This window comes from Watersipora subatra, chromosome 7 (assembly GCF_963576615.1).
Source record: "Watersipora subatra chromosome 7, tzWatSuba1.1, whole genome shotgun sequence".
Lineage (NCBI taxonomy): Eukaryota > Metazoa > Bryozoa > Gymnolaemata > Cheilostomatida > Watersiporidae > Watersipora > Watersipora subatra.
In genome coordinates, this window is record NC_088714.1 from 64,901,131 (window position 1) to 64,924,743 (window position 23,613).

At 34.3% G+C, this 23,613-nt stretch overlaps 1 protein-coding gene across 2 annotated transcripts in view; it reads left to right on the forward strand.

Annotated features, from left to right (window-relative positions):
- Positions 1 to 17,152, forward strand: part of LOC137401223 (MFS-type transporter SLC18B1-like) — a 36,800-nt gene extending 19,648 nt beyond the window's left edge. The window contains exons 2-12 of one of the 2 annotated variants that reach the window (XM_068087624.1): positions 32 to 318; positions 1,217 to 1,290; positions 2,344 to 2,491; positions 2,969 to 3,037; positions 3,521 to 3,608; positions 4,457 to 4,599; positions 5,252 to 5,347; positions 11,854 to 11,963; positions 13,810 to 13,905; positions 14,650 to 14,821; positions 16,737 to 17,152. In XM_068087624.1, the coding sequence (XP_067943725.1) occupies positions 43 to 318; positions 1,217 to 1,290; positions 2,344 to 2,491; positions 2,969 to 3,037; positions 3,521 to 3,608; positions 4,457 to 4,599; positions 5,252 to 5,347; positions 11,854 to 11,963; positions 13,810 to 13,905; positions 14,650 to 14,821; positions 16,737 to 16,964 (1,500 nt within the window). In that variant the 5' untranslated portion in view covers positions 32 to 42 and the 3' untranslated portion in view covers positions 16,965 to 17,152. The remainder of the gene's footprint in view (positions 1 to 31; positions 319 to 1,216; positions 1,291 to 2,343; positions 2,492 to 2,968; positions 3,038 to 3,520; positions 3,609 to 4,456; positions 4,600 to 5,251; positions 5,348 to 11,853; positions 11,964 to 13,809; positions 13,906 to 14,649; positions 14,822 to 16,736) is intronic. The other variant, XM_068087625.1, reaches the window with a different exon arrangement.
- The last annotated feature ends 6,461 nt before the right edge of the window (positions 17,153 to 23,613 follow it).

Consider the following 23,613-nt stretch of genomic DNA (forward strand, 5'->3'; position numbering starts at 1 on the left):
ATATTATTCTAAACTCTGTTTTGTATTTCAGGTTGGTGTATTATGATGGATTCAAGTGATGATGATGAGACACAGCTGTTATCTGCTGGTGATCCTGACATGGAAGACAGTCTACCCGATAAAAATTCTAATAAAAAATATGGAATGCTACTATTTTTGGTGTTTCTACAATGTTTATCACGAGGGTCAGATACATTGATTTTTCCATTCTATCCAGAAGTAGCTAAAGTCAAAGGTGTGACTATGGCTTATATTGGAATTGTCTACGCTGCCTATGACTTTGCCAGATTTATCTCCGCTCCGTTTTTTGGCACGATTGTAAGTAATCTTTTATCAAATATTAAATGACTTCATAATATATATATTTACTATACAGCTCTATTTATCAGAATTATTTTAGATACAAAAGAAAAGGTAGATGAAGGGAAGAGTAAAAACATTATTTACGATGAAGCTTCAAGAACTATTGCGCGCTTTCATCTCTTTAGTCCAAACATAGCATAGCTTTCGCTTTCATTTAAGTTTTGAATTACAAAATTAGAGCATACAGTTTATTCTACAAGATAAATTGTAGTAAATTTTAATAAAAGGAGTTTTCACGAAAGTTTTTATGGAAGGCTAAAACGAACATTAGATCATGCATGAAACTGCTTGAGCTTAATAGTTTTCATCATGTTGGCGCAACTCCCATATTTCCATGAGTATTTTTAGATTTCAAGCTAAGATTAACTCATGCTAACTATACATTTTAAACAAAAGACCTTAAGCAGGCCTGCACTCATGTTAAGAACTACTTAGGTCTTAGTTATTCAGATAGTCGAAGGTTATAATAATCGTGTCTACTCAATGCAGTTAGAATATAAATACATTTCCAATAGAGAGAAGGTAAATCTAACTACACATATTGTGTTCCAGCTTATCATATGCACAAAGCAGTAAAGAATCTTATTACTATTTGAGAGCAAATTAAATGAGTCCATTTCTACATTTTATTCGTTAGACTCTAGTATCTGCTTCTTATAAACATAAACTAGTGGTTTGTTACTTTGATAATTTTAAATATACCAAAACACCCATTTTTAGATTGCGCATTGATTACTAAATTATTTAAATTGGTGAATTTTTTTTATTTTCAAATAACTGTAAATAAAATTAATGTAGTAACTGTATACACTTAATCTAAAAATCCACAGAGTAAATTTATCTGTCATTTTAGCTAACAAGATGGCCACCTAAAAGTATGTGTATGGTTGGAACTCTTATATCAGGAATTAGTCCAATATTCTTTGGGTAAGTTCAAATACCTGTAATGAGATTTAAAACAACGCATTATAAAATATAGCAGTTTTGTCATCAAAAGCTTTACCAAGTTATTTATCTTATCTATTCACTTAAATAAGGTGACCATGTTCATAACATTAATGATATATATATATATATATATATATATATATATATATATATATATATATATATATATATCTCGAGCTCTATGAACTCTATTACCTCTATGAAACTCAATGCTGTTTCGTGGTTTCATGAACTTTTATTTTTTTGTAAGGTTTAATTGTTAAATCACGATCCAGGCTAATACTTTTTACACAGACAGTTATACTATCTTGAGTAAGAATAGCCACTACATTCCCTCTTTATTAGGTCAAACAAAGACAGTCCACTATCTCATTTTCACATTTGTACCAGTATCGAGAGGTTCCATTGTCGTCGTATTCAAAGTTTCTGCTGGAACAGTAATCGTTGTTGTACAATCGCACTTCTATGCACGAATTGTTATTATTAATTCAACATATTCAAGATTTTTAATTTGCTTTTTCAGCTCGTATTACATGTAATTGTATCATTACTAAATCATATTTTATTGTAATCGTAGCATAGAATACTTAATTTATCTATTACTTGCTAATTATTTCACGTTTACAGTTTAACCCTTTTATAGTTGTTTTATTGTATTTCTTACTTCCTTTGACCTGCATAACACATTCTCCTCATAATATAAAGTTTGAAAGTGAAAGTTGTTTGTCAACGTTTGAAAACCTTTACAGTTGTTTATTTTTTCTTTTAGTTTATTTAAACGGCACAAAACACCTTTCTCATGATATGAAGTCATGTTATGTATGTAAATAACTCTGCTGTGATCAGTCGCCATTCTCACTTTAGGTTTCTGTGAAATCTATAAAAACAGCTCAGATAAATTTCACCTCAAATTTTGTTGCATGCAATTCAAAATGCATTTAAATTAGAATTCTTGGAGAGTTTTCACATCTTGGTTAAAAAATTTTAATATCTGTGCTGTACGGCAGAAAATTAAAAAAAAAGTTGTTTTAGATATGTTGGAATCATATCAAGTGGATGGTGCTTCCTAGCCTTATGTACCATACTGCGAGTCTTTGCAGGAGTGGGCTCTGCAATGGTAACCATTTCAAGTACTAGCATACTGCTAAAAGCTTCAGGATTCCAGTCTACCAATGTCATAGTATGTATATTACTAACAGAGCACGACTTTTATACATTTCTGTATCTCTATATGTTATGTAGGTGTGTTTCAAAGTCTTTCATTTTCTATTTATCAAGATAGCCATATAACAATACATATGTCAACCTTGATAGCCCATTTCTACACTTTTCAGCTGGAACCATGTCACTTATTTATTATATTCAATTATAATGCATCAGATAATGTTTAGTGAGAGAAATTATCACACAAAAAACATTGCTTCGAACTTATTTACCCTGAAAATACCTGTGTATTAGTTTGTTTAAATATACTGATTATTGACGTTACACTTGTTTTAGTACATCTCCTTAGATTTGAGTAAATTAAATCATGCCATGTGTAGTGAAATAACGCTAAGAACTTCTATAAACTTGTATATTCTTCTTATATCTTGCTTCCGTTTAACAAATTTGTTAACGCTATAAAATGTTTTGAAACTCTACTTCCTGTTTACAGGCTATAGTAGAAGTAGGGAATGGGATGTCTTTTGCCTTTGGTACAGCACTAGGAGGCATACTATATGAGGTAAAATTTAATTTCTTAACAATCCATTGCTTAAAACTAAACCTCTGCAAGGCAGGTAAAAATATTAAACATTGTGGCTACTTTCAACAATAATTTGGAGATCTTATATTCATAGACATAACCAGAGTTCATAGACATAGACATACCGATTAACAATCTTGATATTCTCTTTATTCAAAGATATAAGACCTCTACAGCTTGATTGAAACTTGCCTTATTTCCTCTGTCTGAGTACCAGCAATTTGAATTGTTAAGATGTGTAGTAGTTAATTTAGCTTTAGAAAATTCAAACTTTGTGCTTTTTTCACACACCGCTGATGAAATTCTAGAATGCCATGTAACTTTTGAATGCAGCTTCTTTATAGCGTTATGGCTATTACTTAGTAATTGTAACTTTACACTGTAAATCATCTAATTACACTGCTTTAAACACTCCTAGTGTTCAATCATTTCAATCTTGTTGTCAAATTCTACCTGGCTCAGTTTGTAGGCTATGTTACAACTTTTTGGATCTCTGGTGGAGCTTTGGTCATTTCAACTCTGCTCGTTGCAGTTTTCATTCCAGCTGTTGGTAAGTCTGTGAAAGAGGCAATATTACTAGAGAGAAATGATACAACTATAGAATTGGCTAATACTTATTGCGTAACAGTAAAGTAAAATACCTACATGCTTATTCTTACAGTATATATTTTGTCATATAATAATTGGTGCATATTCTTAAAACATTACATATTTACTACAATTATTTACTACGTAGTTTTTTCCATTCAATTTCTATATAAGCATATAAATGGTATTCTTACATTCTCTGTTTTATTTTCTTCAATAACTATCTACCTGCTTAAACTAAACGTGTCATCAATAAAAGCATTTAGCTACTTGACACTATTCTCCTAGAATGATGAATTCTCTTACCTATACTGACAATAGAACGGGATGCTGGATTTTTTGAGAGTTATCAGTCATTAGGACAACCATTATTGTAAAAGGAATAAATCTTTCGAATACATTTTAATTGCAAGTTATTTCAAAGTATAATTAAATATTTTATGAGGCTTTTTGTCTAAGCGCATTAGGCTCTACTGTGTGTAGTAAACTCTAATTATCTGTAGTGTAATGGTTTAAAGTCACACGTCACTGGAAAAAACTGTAAGATCAAAGAGTTAATTACTGACAGGTACAAACTGTTACAACAAGTTTTAACAGGTAATGGCGGAGGCTAACATTACCTAGCCAACTAGTTCCTTAAGGTGCTGGCAAGTACTATCAGGTGCTACCTACACTAGTATTCACTAAAAAAACCATGAGCTAACCAAGTACTATTAAAGACTAACTAGCGCTAACAGGTAGCAATAAGTACTAACAGGTGCTAACAAGTAATAACAGATGAAATTCCGTAAATCTTGATTTCTATTTCAGTGGAAGAAGAAAAGAAATCTCAGCAAGGGTTTTTCCAACTACTGACCATACCAGGATGCGTGCTATTATGTTTGACTTATGTTTTGGCAAGAATGCAAGCCACGTGTCGAAACATTGGTCTGACAGGGCTGTACATAGATGAGGTGAGTATTTCACTGGATGTTAAAAGTGACCTAGCTATTCATATAATAGTCTTAAAGTATTGTAAAATATAGAAGCCATATTATGAGCAATTTGTCAACACTACTGCAATATTTGGAATTTTATAGAAGAGAAAAGGAATTTTAAAGTTTTTTAAAAGCTCATGAATACAACTGTTCAAAGAAATTATAATATCATAATATAATAATATATAATATACATAATATATCAAAATAAGTAAAAGATATCAAAAATGTTGCGCTGAATGATTGGATGGAAACATGGTTCACAGCAGCCAATCATGAAGCTCTTCACATACCGACAGGAAATAGAAGTCTGTCATGACTAAACACTCAATGCATCTAGACTAGTGAGTTCATTGAAGCTGGTTTGTTAGGTAAATACCAACTCAGCGTTATCTTCATATTTCAAGGCATTCTTCCAAGCCTGTGAATCCTCCGAGGCTTATAAAATATATATTTACATATTTACCTAGTATGCTGATAATGAGCACCTATAACTATGTTTCTACTAAACTTTTATAATTTTAACTACCTACTTGGCTCACATAACGCTTTGTCTTTTTAAGTACTTTACTTTTGTCCCAACAAGCCTGTATAATTTGATCAAATTTTGAATAACTCTATTTTTAAGCTCGGAAGTAATCCAGCTATTCTTGGACTCCTCTGTGCCGTCTGGTCAGCTGTTTACATTGCTTCTTGCGCCGTAGCTACAAGGTTACTAAATAAGGTAAGATCTGCGCCTTCCGTAAATAATGGAGCATATAGAGTAACAGTTTTTAGTCTAACAATAATATATTTTGCCGACGATTTGTTTTTATAGAGAGAAGTTGTAGATAACAGCATATAATCAATAAGCTAAAAATTACAGACTATAGTATATAGATTATAAAATATAAACTATAGTCTTGAAACAAAAGGTTATAGATTATAGATTGTAGGCCTCAAATTAAAAACTAGAAAACAGGCTATGAACCCTAAACTATAACTATAGTCTATCGGCTGTCATATATAAACTATTGACTGTCAACTGTTGACATGACTTAAATTAAAGACTATAGGTATTTAAACTGTTAACTACACCCTCAACTACCACACAAAAAACTAAACTGGTAGAGTACTGATAGACTGGTAGAGTACTGATAAACTGGTAGAGTCTGTTACCTGTTGTTCAGGTGAAATAACAAGTGACAGGCTACCGACTCCAGACTGTTGATTGCAGATGAAAAACTATGAACTATAGATTACCAGATGTTAACCAGCGTTATAATGCTGACTAGAAAAGTTTTGTACAAAAAATTATAATTTTATTTAACACATATAAGATTTAGTATTTTACCTTCTATATGAGGCTGTTTATTTATAGATTTGAATATTTGTAGACATATGTCATTGCCACACCCCCAAGCGCTGAACGATTGCAGGTTTTGTCCTTCGGAGGCAAAAGATTATGTGTAACTTTTTAGAATGCATGTATTTCATTGAACAATTTAAAATAAAAACTTCAACTGAATATGGAAGTATTTTGTAATTAAAATTTTGCTAGAACATTGTCTGAAAAAAATCGTTGGCTGGTAAATTAATATTAATACTAAAGAAAGACTGAATAACAATTAAGGGATAATAACAGTAGGCTAAGAGAAAAATTAACAATGTTTAAATTTGAAACACTGTATTCAAATTATGTTTAAAAACACAACTCTAAAATACTATTAAAACAAACTTTACAAACGTATACTATAGACTTTTAATTTCATAAAAAACTTTATAAGCGTAATAATAAATTATTGAATATAAAAAGTGAGGAATAACTAATACTTATAAACTTACACAAAAGTACCTACAGTAAAATAGTTCTGTAACTTTGTTTGTTCTAGAATGTGAAATTAAATACAAATCAGCAAATCATTGGGTTTAAAAGAAAAATGTGTAAACTAATACACAAATCACGCAATGTAATGAACTTTTGTAAAACACATACAGATATATAACAAACTCAGTATTCGCCTGTTGAGGAAAAGAAATTGTGCAAATTAATATACTATTTACATATTGAAATAAACATTTCGTTGAAAAATCAGTATTTATACAAATTAAGATGTTTTAAATAGTTGTGATTGAATATTTAACTTCAATAAAAAGAATTAACATAAAACTCGCAAAGAAAGAAAAGAAACAGCTTTTGTTTGTATTCATGGTTGTGGAACGCAAAGTGAAAGCCAATAACTCTCTATAAATTAATGTGTTATAATCAGAATCAAGGAAAACATAGTGTAGTTAAAAAATGCTTTTGAGCAGTTTAAATAAATTAAGAGAACAAATAAAACGAAATGCGAAATAAATAGCAATTATGTAAACTACAGTGCTACGGTGAAAACCTTTTTATTGTAATTGAAGCAAAACAAATAATTTGGTAATGGTACAATTAATAAACTGAGAAAGCCACATAAAAATCATGAATTTGATAAATTAATAATAACAATTAGATCATAGAAGTGTGTCTATAAAAGGTTCACTGTACAGTAACTTTAGTGTATTTTATGGTTGTGATCTGTAAGAAAACGTAACACTACAATGTACTACGGGCAGTCCTATACACCACAGAGCGCTCTTAGCTTTGAGACAAACTTATAACATAAAATTGAATTTTACCCAAGTGGATTTAGCTTACAAAACACATGCTTAAAGCTAAGTTTAGCACACATTTTCTGAAACTAAACTTCAAATTTGCCATCGAATAAAATTTTATCAACTGCCTGTATCTGTTTCCAATTTTATTTTCACTGTAAATTACACAGACTAATGCTGAAAATCTCTTTAAGCGTTGTGTGAGGGATTGTGACGAATAGCACATCGGCAAACTCATCTTAATCAGTACAACCACTGGTCATTTTTAACTTTAAAAAAATGTTATTAATACCATATAGTAAAAAACAAATTCACCCTTGGACGGTAATGAGGAAAAAGCATTGTATTTCATAGAGCTAGGGAAAAACTGTTTTATAACAGGAGAATCGTAGATTGTGGGCATACTGTAATATTTAATACGTAATCTAGCTTGTGCAGTCGGGTACGAGTGTATAGTATACAGTAATAGCAATTGAGTAGTAAGAACTGTGTAGCTTTGTGGTTAGATGCGAGTGTATAGTACACAGTGAAAGTGCGAGTAGTTTACAAACCTTTCGTTTGGTTTGCAATCCTCGGAAGTGCAAATCAAACGTTAAACGAATTTTTCATTCCTAAATTTTAATAACCATATATAGACAGACAAGGAATGACAGACAACAAACTTTATGATATGTATATGTATATGTATATATATATATATATATATATATATATATATATATATATATATATATATATATAGGACAGATAGCGCAGTTGGTAAGGTGTTGGGACAGTGATCATTAGGTCCTAGGTTCAAACCCCAACAACTGCACCCTTCTGGTGGTCCTTAGACAAGACCCTTGCTTGTATAATGTCTACAACCTCTATGATGAGTGCAATAACCAAAGCTATGCCAGCTCGTCCGTCGCCCGGTCAGACAAGGTCCGCACTGCCTGTAGCTGAATCAGGACAAAGCAGTGAAAAATGGGCTACTGGTTCAAAACAGATGAAATGGACTTGGACTGATAACACGGACTTCATGCAGTGCTACTTTATGAGTGAGCCTCAAAAGTGGGGCTATATGGGAAGGATGCGTCAACTGTGGATAAACATGCGCCCTGAATTGCCACTAACCGCTAAGCAACTTGTAGCTCAGATGAGTAACATAATCAAGCGGCACTTCACTTCATATCAGAACTTGAGGTAGATGAAATTAGTGAACAGTTCACCCAAGTAACCTCAACCAACGAGGAGTGCATATCATCACACACCGTTGCACATACACGATCTTGTGTTGACTCATAAGTTGAAGAAGACATGCACTTTGACCTTGACCCAAGGGTGAAGGAGCTTGCGGAAAATATCATCAACAAGATGCCAGCTGCTAATGATTATGGAAGCAGGGTACCACTATGGAGAGTTAGCAAAACTATACCCAAGAAGCTGTTAGAAGACATTAACTTGGCACTGGAGTCGATTTCAACTGGATCGATTAGTGATACTATTGCCTTAATCTACAGTACGGCAACCGCCATCTTGGAGGAGATGGGTATCAAGCCACTGTCAAAAAGGCTTCATTCCATCTTGGCAGCTGAAGCTACAAAATGAGATCAAAGACTTGCGCAAGAAAGTTAGTAGGCTCAGTGAGAGATCTAACCACAGTTTGGAGTGTCCAAAATGGGAAGCCACAATAGAAGCTCTAGAATCTGCCAAACAGCAGCCAGTAGCACTCTCGGCACGACTGAAGCGGTACACCAAAGAGCGGGATAACAAGAGAATGAACAAACTGTTCATTAATAATCCATCTAAAGTGTATTCTCAGTTCAAAGGTGAACTGCGGAGGCCAATGTCAGATCCTCCCTGATTCAGCACCTCAAAGTTCTGGAAGGACATCTGGGAGAAAGAGACTACTCACAACACCACTGCAAGGTGGCTGAAGAAGCTTAAAGAGAGCCACCAACACACTGTGGCTCAGCAAGGAATCACCATCAGCGAAGTGGACATCAAGTGCAGAGTGCAGCGTATGAAGAACTGGGCAGCACCTGGCCATGACATGATTCAAGCCTTCTGGTTGAAGAAATTGACATCACTTCACACTAGAATGGCTAAGCAGATGGAATGCCTAATAGAAGAAGGCGACCATCTAGAATGGCTGATCGAAGGACGAACTGTGCATCTGATAAAAGATGCAAAGCAGGGGCTGATTCCCAAGAATTATCGACCAATAACGTGCTTGCCCACCACCTGGAAACTGCTCTCAGGATTAGTTGCAGACATACTGAAAGAGCACATGAGTCACTATATGACCAGTGCTCAGAAAAGAATTGGGCGCAACACCCGAGGAGCCAAACATCAGTTACTGGTGGATCAGACAATCTGTCAAGACAGCAGGAGAAAACATACCAATCTTGCCATGGCTGGGATCGACTACAAAAAGGCCTATGACTCAATTCTCCATAGTTGGATACTTGAGTGCCTCAGTATGTACAATGTTCACCCTGCTCTTGTGGCATTCATCAAGATGTCAATGACCAAATGGAAGACGGAACTGGAGGCTAATGGCAAAAAGCTGGCGAGTGTAAAAATTAAGCGAGGCATCTATCAAGGTGACTCCTTATCACCGCTGCTCATCGGCATATGCCTAAACCTTCTAAGCAATATGCTGAAGAAGACTCAATATGGGTACCAGTTTAAGAGTGGCACCAAAATAAACCACCTCTTCTACATGAATGACATAAAGCTGTACGCTAACAAAGAAAGGGACATTGATTCACTAATACACCTCACTCAGATATACAGCAAGGACATCGGAATGACCTTCGGTATTGAGAAATGTGGCAGGCTAATTCTTAAGAAAGACCATTCTATGCTCACAGATGGCCTAAGAATGCCAAATGGTATCATCAAAGATATCGAAGAAGGGTACAAGTACTTGGGGATCATGCAAAGCAACATCAACCACAAAGCCAAGGTATATCACAAAGCCATTACTGAATACAAGAAACGCCTTCGGCAGGTCCTACGGAGCCAGCTCAATGCCAAGAACCAAGTCATGGCAATAAATACCTACGCACTGTCAGAATTAAGATATACAGCAGGCATAATAAAGTGGACTGAGGAAGCCATCAAGGAAACAAATATAGCAACTCGTAAACTGCTGACCATGTATGGAGCACTCCACCCAAAATCTGATACTACTAGATTGTATCTCGATAGGAAAGATGGTAGTAGGGGACTCAAAAGTGTACAGCAGACAGTGAAAGCGGAAGAGCAAAGCATCAAAGCCTATGCAGCCTCCATGGCCACTTCAGAGGAGTTGCTAGCTGAATTTCAGTCGGCTGCTCTTCCAATGGACCTTCGCCCTGATGATGAGAAAATTGACTGGCACAGGAAACCTTTTCATGGCGCTTACCACCAAAAAATATCTAAGGTTGGCAATCTTCGCCAGACATATATGTGGCTGAACAAAGGAAACCTAACGGCCAATACAGAGTCGCTAATCATGGCAGCCCAGGAGCAAGTGCTCCCAACAAGGCAACTCCAAACAAAAATCTATCACACTAGAGACGATCCTAGATGCAGACTGTGCAAAGAAGCACCTGAGTCCATCCATCACATCTTCAGTGGATGCAAGCAGCTAGCAGGAAACGCATACACTGAGCGGCATAATCATGTTGCAGGTGTTGTGTATAGAAGTCTATGTGACGAGTATGGCCTTAATGAACCACAACACTGGTGGAAAGCTCCTGGTAAGGTCAATGAATATGACTGCGCTAAGATTCTCTGGGACTTCTACATTCGGACTGACAAGCATGTCCTGGCAAACCAACCAGATATAATGGTGGTGGACAAGGAGAACAAGAGAGCTACTATAATATATATAGCAGTACCCAATAACTACAATATAGCCAGCAAGGAAAAAGAAAAGGTAGAGAAATATCTCCCTCATGGAGAAAAGATTGAAACACGCTGGGATGTAAGAACAACTGTAATCCCAGTAGTCATTGAGGCACTGGGCGCAATAACACCGGCGCATAAAATGTGGCTTGCCCAGATACCAACAGCAGTCAACTCAGGTGAGTTGCAGAAAAGTGCGCTACTGGGAACAGCTAAGATCTTGAGGCGAGTGCCCAAACTCCCAGGTCTCTGGTAAGAGACCCGAGTTAGAGCAAAAACTACCACCCATGCGGGTAACCGGGGTGAAGAAACAATTTTTTCTTATATATATATAGATAGACTATGAACTGCATGAATCTTAGACCCAGCATGACACTTGACAGCTTATGGATAACAGATAAGATTTGGCAGACTCCAGATTATGTACACTGGTTGGTGCACAATCAAGTTACTTGCTTACAGTAACTACTTTTAGTCATTTTTGTATTTGTTTATCCTTCGAAGATCTCATCACTGTACAAGTTTGTTCAAAAAAACAATAGATAAAACTATTGTATTTCAAGTAAGTATTGTGTATGACAGTGTGAAACATTGCCAAAAACAAAAACTTCCTTTTTAGCTGTTTAACTCAATAAGCTTAATTTTATTTAGTTTTAACAGGTTACAAAAAAGTTGTGCAATATTTTTTTGGATAGGTATTCCTATATACACTGCTGGTTTGTTATACAGTTTCCTCAGAATAACTACCGTGCTTTGGTAATTTCCTGGATTTTGTCTGGTGCCACAGTTCTACTAATATGTCCTTCACCTTTGTTAGACTTCATATTTCATGGAAAAAAGTAAGTAAACATCATATTTACTTAAATCATTTCAAGATTAACTTTTGAAAATTTTCAAAAAAGGTGCTAGTATAGTAATGTTTTTAAATTTTTATATATATCGTAAAACCTCTAATTGAACGCCGCCTCTATTTGAATGCCACCTCCAATTGACCGCCACCCTGAGACAACGGTTGAAAAATAGACTACCACTCTTCAATTGAGCGCCACCTCCATTTGATCGCCAATTTGAGATTATTTGATCTTTACGAGCCCATAATATCAACTGATTAGTAGAAAAGTGTCTACAAAGTCGTATTAATGATAAATTGTTTATGTCAATAACAATTAATTCTCTAATTGTCCAATTCCAAAGCTTTTCATTTTTTGTTGTTAAATTTTTGAAAGCACCATCATAGCAATAATCAATAACGGTCTCAGGCTAGTAATAGTTCTCTGTTTAACGTGGTATTTTTACTCCAAAGTAGCTTACATCTGAAAAATGGATTAAATTTACGATGGTAGATGAACTTTCAAAGCAACGCTATAAAAATAATTACTGTCTCAGACTAATAGTGGTTCCTTGTTTGACGTGGTTCTCATATTGCAAAGTACATGTACATACATGTAGGTATATTAAAATCTGATTTAAATTTATGATGGTAGATGGAATTTGAAAGCAAAGCCATAGAAATAATTACTAACATATCAGGCTAATAGTAGTTTCTTGTTTAACTCGGTCCTAATACTCTGAAGGACACACATATAAAAACTGGTTCGCAAGTTTTGGACCAAAGGTTACGTTTACTAAGCAAACTTTTTTGCGTTGCATTAGTGCTGAATGCAGCGCGTGAAAGTTTTGCTCTGCTTAAAAATTGTTTGAATGCTAATATCAACTAGTTCAGCACTGCAGAAAAAAAGTTGGGTCCAGAAGATATTGTGGAGGTATTGGACAATTAGAATATGTTCATTCCATTGATAGCAGCAATTTAAACACAGCTATCCGAGCAAACGATGGAAATATTTTTGTTTTGAAAAAGGTTAATTTCTGTTTTTGCATGTAATATAACTATGATTCGTTTGTGTCACTTGTTCATAAATATATATTTGTATCATTTGATAGATTATTATTGTATTACTTACAAGTATGCAGATTTGTAGCATGTAATTTAATAGCATTCTTGCTGCTATCTTAACACAGCTCACAATGGATTGATGCTCATAACTTCACTTCTATTGCACTATAAGAAGCTAGTTTTAGCTGAAAACTGTAGCAAACATATCAAATAGTGCAATGAACTTTTATTCAACAATGTTAAATATAACGTAAAAATATGTCTTCAAATTTAGAATGACGTATAAGTTAAAAATTCCAACAAATTGCACAGAAGGAGACAAGTGGTAACATCATCGCCAACCAATTGCAAGCAAGAGATATAAACTTGTAGATATAATTATATCTCGGTTTCTCGATGCGCATTCATTAGGAGATCTTTGAGAAGTTAGAGGAAAGTTAGCAGATTTATTGCATCCGAATGGTTTAATATCACTCCACTGAAAAAATAAGGCAAAATATAGCTGAAATTCGCTTCACCCGTAATGGGCTAAATTTATCTTCCAAAAATTCTGACAAACAATTTGAAAAATACACCGCCAGCATCTATTTGAATGCCGCCTCTAATTGACTGCCATCATAGAAGAAAGGTTGAAAAATAGAGCGCCATGGCGTTCAATTAGAGGTTTTATGGTATGTTACTCTGTAAGATTGCATTGTGGCGCATACATGCATGTCCTATAGTACATCCAAGTAAAGTATGTAACTTTTGATGTTTCGGTTGCCTGTACACCTATATCTGTTTCATTGCAGGTACTTTTGGCTAACCACAATTGATATGGTATTTGTGTACATGCCATTATCTGTTACCTACATAACACCTTTTCAGGCAGCTCTAAATCTTGCTGAGTAAGTATAGTCTATCTCTGTCAGAATAGAGATATTTGTAGAGGTCGCGTAGAGGCTGCTAGATATAGAAGTGACACAATTGGCTGCAATGTAGACAACTGTCTTGCAACAATTAGAAAACTGTAGTTCTATATGGTGTTACAGCAGTTTTAGATGAATCCTCAACAATGTGGAACCAATCATAGATGCCATTGTCAAATTACTTACATAGGTTCCTCCCTCCTACTACAATTTTATATTTAAATGACACCCAAGCAATACCGCTAGTTTTGCACAGATATTAAGTTACCAGTTATTATAAGTATCATTCACAAAATAACTACATCTGCCCATAATTCTAAGACATTCTAGTAGTACAATGTTAACACAATAAATTAGCTCAAGGCATGATCTTGATGTTCCTTTCTATTCTGATGCCAGACACTTAGGTTGATCTACTCTATAGTGCGTATTGATAATGATCATCTTTTTAAAGCTATATAGAAAATATAGTCAATGACTTTTCTACATAAGATTTACCATACTTACACCTAACTACTTACTTATTTGTTCTAAAATTGTCCACTAACCAACTGTTGTTTTTAAAATACATGTATATTACCTTGATTGCCACATTCAACTATATTCAAATGCCTCACTCATAGCATTCATATGTAATCAGAACCTAATTGGATGTGAGATGCTTTTTCAGTAATAAGTAAGCCACATGCAACATACTATCATAATCTTTATCAAATGTTTCAGGGTAAATGGATATAAAAAAGACAATCTGCATACCTATGGAATGGTAACAGGTCTTGTGAATGGTGCATTGTCACTTGGTTCTACAATTGGGCCTGTTATGTCAGGAGTTATCATTGAGGAGTCAGGTTTTGGATGGACCACAACTTATCTAGCGCTTTCCAACTTTATAATGGTTAGTTGTGTATATGTTTACAGCTAGTTTTGCTAACAGAATATACTTTTGGTGTTTTGATGGAGAGATTCTACAAAACCATTTTCTTTTCTCTTATATTCAACCATGTTTGTTTCCATTCTCATGGCTATAGTGATCCTAAGCTGGGTTTCAACTTATTCAGAATTCTCTACGCAGACTGTGTTATTCCTTTAAAGTGACACACAACATTATTTTGTCTAGTAATCCCTGTAACTTACATTACATCGTGCTGTAACTTACCATAGAAACATATACTGTGAGTCCATTTGCATTATCTTCATGTAAACTCTACAGCATAAAGAGTAAAAATTATTCAAATTTGTAAAACTTGGTTATAAAAGGCTAAATAGTTTGTATCATATAATAAAAAGTTTATATTCTTTAACCCAGTTAGCTTGTGATCCATCAGGTGAACAGATGTACATTATTGAGTCTGATCAAAATTATGATAGTCTGTAGCAGATAACTGATTGCCTTTAGTCTACACCTATGATACTTTTACTTGTCGTGTTCAACATGTCTTTGTCTTGTATTGTTCTATTGCAATGTCTGTTGGTGAGTTTGGTTATTCTACACATGGAAAATGCAAAAAATGAGTATACGTAAATAATAAAATTTCTGCTTGAATTAGCCTACTGACTGATGATGAATATTAATTATTTGCTATATTCTTGTAAAGATAGAAGTATCGCAATATTTTTAAGCCTTTGCTGTAGATTACATACTTTTATAAAAATAGTATTATGAACAGTAAACTTCATCAATTATATGTAAAGCTTCAAATTGCTGCTTGGTATTTGTGTGCAAATATGCTAAACCACAAGAGGAACATTCTAATACTCAAATTTACTACATTCAAATGTAGTTTTCAGTATCTATTAACAACTTCTACATTAAAAATTTATTGAGCATAGTTATTACCACTCGATGCAAACAAGAAGCATATCAAAGGTTTTTATTTATTATGTGTTAGTTTAGTTTGTTTTAGTTACACTGTGCTGAAATCGGTTAAAGGTTGACTTGCAGCAAAATTCACATTACAGTTATTTGGTATCAAAAGATTCACCACGTCTTACTCTGTTGTGTTGTAAGTGTCAAATATGTAGAAATGTGATTAAAAGCTTATAAAAGTTCGAAAATGAAAAGCCGCCATAGATTGGAATCTCACTATTTCGATGACGTAACCACGAAATTTGGTTATCATCTTGTCACATATGTTCTCACGTGAATTGAAAGGCCAATACAAAGCTCAATATAAAACTTATCGTAGTACTAGTTTATGACAAACACTTCGGGTTTTACCGAAGACCCCGTATCAAATATAGATTCTCGCTACTTTACAGTTTTGTTTCGGCCTGGTCTAATCGGCAAGTCGTAATCTGATCATGTGACCCAATACTTCGCAAATAATTTTTGCAACACTTTTCGATTATCACAAGTGACCAATAGGCTCGTCATGATTATCAGACAATGATATATACTCCTTCAAGCTAAGGCTAAAAAATTATACAAATTTTTACGGTAAGTTATAAGATATCACTGTTAAAACTGACAGCATTACGATGACGATAAAACAGACACATAAGAACAATAGACATAGTTTTATTGGATGCGTGAAGTATATTTGTAAAAATATTTTGATGAATAAGGTTGCAAGAAAGTGTAAACAGAAACCATCTCTTACAACTACATCACGTTAAAGCTGTTTTGGAAAGGAATCCAAACTACGGTGGTCTCGTGTGAGCTTTTAGGAGCTTGTAATCACCTTTCCACATATTTTGCACCTACAACACAACAGAGTAAGACATGGTGAATCTTGTCATATCAAATAACGGTAATGTGAATTTTGTTGCAAGTCAACCTGTAAGCTTTTGTTTTCAATTTTTGTTTGCAGGCACTATTTATTGGATGCTACGCTATTTATATGAGAATCACGGGTCAGCCAACAGAAGTAGTAAAGTCTCAAGATAATGAAGAAGTCCCGGAAGAAGCTGTGTACGATACAGAGAAAGTAGACAATGTGAGAGAAGTTAATGAGAAGATAATAGAAAAATACTTGAAACATGAAGACTGGACTAAAGTTTATCTTCAACAACCAGTCTCTGACTCTAGTACTAAATGATGTAGGGTTGACTTGGTGTAGCTAATTTTTTAATGTTTTACAAGCATATATAGGAACCAGAGATCTCTCACTCTTCTCTGAAATTATTAATGTAGTTATCATTATGTTCTATTAAAAAATATACTTCATTTATGCCCAGTCTGTCAGTCACTTTCTATTTCTAGTCATTTGTTTAGATTCGCGGCCAAATCAATGTGTAAGTTATTGATATGTACCCAGCAACTCAATTAGTAAACCCTTACAATTTAGGAACATTATAAAAGTAAGAAAATGAACAGTTTTGAATCTTTTAAACTACAATCTACTTTAAATGCGTAAAAAAATTTTGGTTTTCTTCTTGTCAATGCTCATCATACTATGCTAAAACTTAAATAGTTTTAAATTGTTATACTGAATGCTTCATTTTGATTTGTCTGTAATATTTTATTAAGTATATTAGTTAAAACAAGTACAGCTCCATCAAACGCAGTCAAATGTATAGCTAATAACTTAAATTTTTTGTTTAACATAAAACTGTTTCACTTTTTGATACTCTAATGGCTGTGGTTTGTTGACAGCATTCTTTGGCTGTCAGCCGTTCTATTTGGTTCACCACAGAATATAGTTTTCTCTATATGATATTACTATTCGGTATGTGCCTGTTTTTAAAGTCTTCGGATCTGTACAGTAAGGAGGGCTTCTATTTAAAGTTACCTTTTATTACAGTGCCAATGTAATATAGTTATTGGGTGGCAGGGTAGCTTAGGGGTAGCGCCTTTAGTTATCAACCATGAAGTTGGTAGTTCGAGTCTTGCTTAACACTGATCTGACAACAAACTCTCAGCAAGTTTTTAACCTCAGCTGGGTTTTAACCATAACTGGAGGTCCTATGTACCACATTGTGTTAAATATACACCTCTGTCCTTTGCACATTGGGCAATTGAAATGGTTACCTGGCTCTGTCAGACTGGATGTGTTGTATCCCTTCAGGTTCATCTGACACTTCCGGAAGCGGTAGATACTGAGAGCTGGGTCCCTTTCTCTCTACCGTACTGCTCGACCCAAGTATGCATCGCTAGGATGGCAAGTCATTGTCAATTTTCTCCAGAAAACCATATAGATTACAGAGTGTAATTTGATACATCATTTTACTAGCAGCTATATATTTATTATAATGAAATTACTATTATCTAAAACCACAATAAATCAGAGTTAATCGATATGACTTGAGCTAAGAAAAGTCATATTGATTAACTATTGATCATATTGACTTGTAGGCAATGTAATAATATTACGTTAAAGGTTGACTTGCAACAAAATTCACATTACAGTTATTTGGTACCAAAAGATTCACCATATTTTACTTTGTTGTGCTGTAAGTGCCAAATATGTAGAAATATGATTAACAGCTCTTAAAAGCTCAAAAACGAAAACCCGCCGTAGATTGAAATCTCTTTATTTCGATGATGTAACCACGAAATTTGGTTATCGTCTTGTCACGTATGTTCTCACATGAATTGAAAAGCAAATACAAAGCTCAATATTAAACTTATCATAGTACTAGTTTATGACAAACACTTCGGGTCTTACCGAAGACCCGGTATCAAATATAGATGCTCGCTACTTTACAGTTTTGTTTCGGCATTATTCAATTGTCAAGTCGTTCTCTGATCATGTGACCCAATACTTCGCAAATAATTTTTGCAGCACCTTTCCATTATCACAGGTGACCAACAGGCTCGTCATGATTATCAGACAATGATATGTACTCCTTCGAGCTAAGGTTAAAAAGTTTAACGATTTTTTACGGTAAGTTATAAGATATCTGTGCTAAAAGTTATAGCATTACAATGACGATAAAACAGACGCGTATGAACAATAGACATAGTTTTATTGAATGTGTGAAGTATATTTGTAAAAATATTTCGACGAATAAGGTTGCAGGAAAGTGTAAACAGAAACCATCCTTCACAACTACATCGCATTTGAGCCGTTTTGGAAAGGGAATCCAAACTACGGCGGTCTCGTGTGGCTGCGATTTTCTGTTCGTTTTTGAGCCTTTAAGAGCTTTTAATCACCTTTCCACATATTTTGCACCTACAACACAACAGAGTAAGACATGATGAATCTTTTCATATCAAATAACTGTAATGTGAATTTTGTTGCAAGTCAACCTGCAAGAACCAGATTGTTCTGACCTTTTTAATTAATACATTACATTGCCTATGGCTGTAGGAGCTACTCTACTAAAACATGAATTCTTTAAGATATTTCTCAAAAGTTTATAAGAAATAAACGATGAGATTTCTCAAAAGTTTGTAAAAAAAAAAGATCACCCATCTGTGTTCCATCACCTATCTTTGTTACAAACACTTGAGAAATGTTTTGAAGCATTTAGACTCCGCTAAAAACAGACCATTATAGATTGTCTTTATGTCTACGGTATTCAAAAATACAATTTGGTAAAAGTTTCAAAGTTCGGCTGACGATGTTGTACATGCAGGTACCATTTTCTCAAGTAATTATTTTAGTGCTATGAGTGTTAGGATTTGGTCTTTGTAAAAAAAACTTTTTATGCATAGTAATTTCATACATTATATTATATTATTATTTTTAATACATGATTTGATAATATATTGAATATACTGTAGATACAAGCTGTTCATCAAAGCATAAAATATTGCTGTTGGAAATAGCACAGAATCTATCACATTCTCCTTATAAGGAAAGAGGTCAACTAAATAATAGATCAAATTAACAAGAGATGGTAACTCTCTAATATATATAATTTTGGTAATTGAAACTGATATGAATTTTACAAAAAGGAGACTCGTTTCCACCATTGTTATTCTTTTCAAGCTGAGCTGCCTTTGTAGATTGTCAAGAATGATCGGGCATTCATTTTATGGACTGTCAAGGATGAGCAGTTGCTCTATTTGTAGATATTCAACTAAATTAAAAATATATTTAGTATTATTAGTTATTATTGTTAACTATTAGTATTTCAGATTTATTTTCCCTTACTCTATTACTTAGCTCTTTAAGATCTGTATAACTTTGACCTTATTCAGTTTGATAAAGACCCATACAAGAAAATGTCTCAGCTAAAATTCTGTGAAGTTTCGGATTCAAATGATCTGGTCTTTTTGTAAGTATGAGAAACGCAAAATGAATATCACTCTTGAAATATTAAAACCATTGGTGTTTATTGTTATATTTTCTCTTTTCTGCAGTCATCATTAGATTTTGGCTATTAAAACGCTCATGATGGCGTTCCTCATTATCAATGCTTGGAGCTTTGGCTAAAACTTTATTATTGACCTCTCATAACCCCGTTGTCAATAGCAGCCATTTCTACAATTGTAGTTTTAACATTGAAGATTGAGCAAAAGGTGATGACTTATCCGAGCTCAATTAATCAATAGCAGTTGTAACTGGTAGCTCATTACATCATGCTCCCTCCAGAAGCCTTCCAGGAGTTGAGAAAAGTAGTTTAAGATGATTCACCCTTATCAGATAAGTCATTGAGTGAGTGACTTAAGTTTTAAGTGTTAGTAAATTAAAGCTGTCTGGGGAAACTTTATAAAACATGGCTGCTACTCCTATTTTTCTGCAGTCAGTCATCTACTCAAATTCTTGACTGTCAAGAAGTGTGGTATATGAACTTGACCTGATTAGTGGTTTTCAGTCTGATACGTAACCAGAGACTCACAAGCCTTCTACATTAATATGTAGAAATTAATGTAAATATAAACATGTAGTTAATTAGCTATATAGGCCCTAATTTCACTTTCCTGTCTCATCTTATAAATGTATCTCAGAGAGGGTTGAACAGTCTATTCTCAATCTGTTAAGATATGCATGACTGACTCATGGTTCAACATTTACAGTGTCTGTTCCACACAGCCTTTCACGATGGAAAGTTCTACCCTGTCTGGCTGGCCTCACAATTAATGAAGATATTTAGATAATTTATGCTGTATTTATGTGATTTATAATATAATTTATGTATGTGTGATCCGAGTGATATGAGTGGTCTTAAATAGTTTTTAATTTATGTGTTTGATTAATTTTAAATGAGTATTTTTCATTAGATAGATTCAATTTTTTGTATGTAATTCCTTCTATCTAAAATCTGTTTCATGTGAGAATCATCTAATAGATCTCATGAATTTATTATTAATAAAAGCTGACTTTTAAATCTATATGAAATTGCTAAAAATGATAAAGTGCAGTATGGATACTGCAAAATCCTTTTATTTTTGTGTTCCATGGCGGACGTTTTAAACGTACCAGCTTCACAAACCCCAAAATATGACAAATCAATGAATTCTTAGATCTAAAAATGTTTTCCTCACTGATATGTGAACAAGCTTGTTGGGTATCAAGTTGATAAGTTTGTTGACAATATATATTTTGTAAATCAAAACTTGCCTTTTGTTGCATGTTACCTTGTGAGATTGACCGTTTCTTATTAATGTTATTAATAAGTTTACCAACTATCTTGAGCTGCCCAGTTTATCACTAAATATGCAAAAAAGAATCTTTAAAATTTGAGATAAAATGTAGCCATAAGTAGAACGATCTTTTGCTAACAACAACAGGTTTAATAATTATCGCTTCCCGCCATTTTTCTTGGTGAAGTAAATTGTCTAGGTGACTTGATTCCCATAACTAAACCATAATTTGGATAGTTTAACAAATTGGAGTATAGCCAAGGTAGCTGAGCTGACTCCTTTGCCTATAACATCTGAGGCAGCACTGACCGACTTGATTTTGATAGTCTGGCTATTACTCAATATTGGGCTTATGATGGTGTCACTACTTGGTGACCTTGCATCCCATATGCTCAGTGTGTGTGTCTGAGTGACTGCCACTACAATACTCCATAGAGTAGGTAGCAAGAGCTTCGCTTCGCTAATAGTACATGTATATAATCTAAGTTGAAAACAAGAAATACACTACATGTTTTACAGTAGCTATGTATGTCTAGCCAACATTGACATTACCAACAACCTCAGATATGTAATCATTCCACTGTATGGTCAACTTAAGGATCAGTACAACCCTTATATTCTGCTTGAAGTAGTTAGGGTTGTACGCACTAACTTATCAGTCTAACATCAGCAGATAACAGTAAGTCACCAATCTATACCCGGGTTAGATACTTTAGTAAAAACTGTTGCCTTCTCTCTTGCATCCTCATCTTAGTACACTCAGTAAATCAATAGAAACATACTAGATGAGGCTTAAATTATGGTATATATTTGTTAATTGGCGAATAGTTCAGACTAGCATATCCAAAGCTAAAATAAGTAGATTTGGAGGTCGACTCCCGCCGTCTCCTCCTTATGACCCCGACACTCCCTCAACTTTCCTCGACAGTAATATGTAATCATTCCACTGTATAGTCAACATAAAGATATAGTACACACTTATATTGTTATTTTGCTTGAAGTATTCTCACTCATTTATTAATCTAACATCAGCAGCTAACCATAAGCAATGTGATATACAGCCCCCAAGGATAGGTAACGGCTATCATATGGGTGGGGCTTAATGATCGAGCTTTGTTGACACGAACCCAAACACGGCACCCGAACATACAAATATGCTGAATAAAGCCCTTTGTAAATTTACAAATATTATGAACTGTAGTGGCTATTTTGCTGATCTATTGAATTCATTTTGTTGCCAAATAAATAAAGTATCTCAATATTGTCACCGTTGTGATCAGTCAGTTGCCATTCACAAGCATTCGTGATACTGTATTAATAGTCGCAATTGTAAAATAGCCCAAAATCGGCTTTATATTTAGATTTTGAGGTTGAAAACTAAGCTGCACAGCTTTGCCTGCTGCCCCATCTTATTGGCCAGTTAAAACAATGTGACAACGATGAAAGACTTTGCCATTTTATTAGGGGTGGCAAAATATTAATCAAAAACTAGGGAAAAAAGGCCGTTGCTCGGGTGATTTCGGGTATATTATATTCAACTTTAAGCATATACTACGACCCCTACCAATTTCAAAACTAGTAAAAGTAGGTAATTTAAAATGTTTTATTTTCCATGGATCCATTATTTTGGTGGGGTGTTTATCCCTACATTGTAGAAATTCAAGGTTTGCTATTGTGACCTGTGGGGTCTACTGACTGAATGAGCTAATGAAACGATAACAACGAGTGGTGTTTTCCAAAACCTAACAAGGTAACGCGACCGCCTGCTAGAATTGTGTTAGCTCAGAAAATCAGGCTAGCACAATCTCAACAGAGCTAAATCATTAAACCCTGTCCATATGATAGCCATTGCTTATCCTTGGGCGGCTGTATATCATTGGTGTAAGTCACCAATCTATACCTGACTTGGAAACTTAAGTAAAAGCTGTTGTCATCCCTCTTGTATTCTCATCTTAATCTGATGTGGTTTGAAATGACACCTGCTAAACCTAATATAGGCTGGCTTTCCTTAAGCCCCTAATAGTGATTTGTGAATGACCTATGATGCACTACACCTCTGTAGTGAATTTTTGCTCTTGCCTCTCTATATGCCAAATATAGCGACTTGCAATAACCACCAAGTAGGTTCTGGTTACAAGTTGTCTTATACTGAATTAGTATTAGCTCTCATGCACAACTATAATTGTTGCAAGCAAGAATACTGGAATAATGAG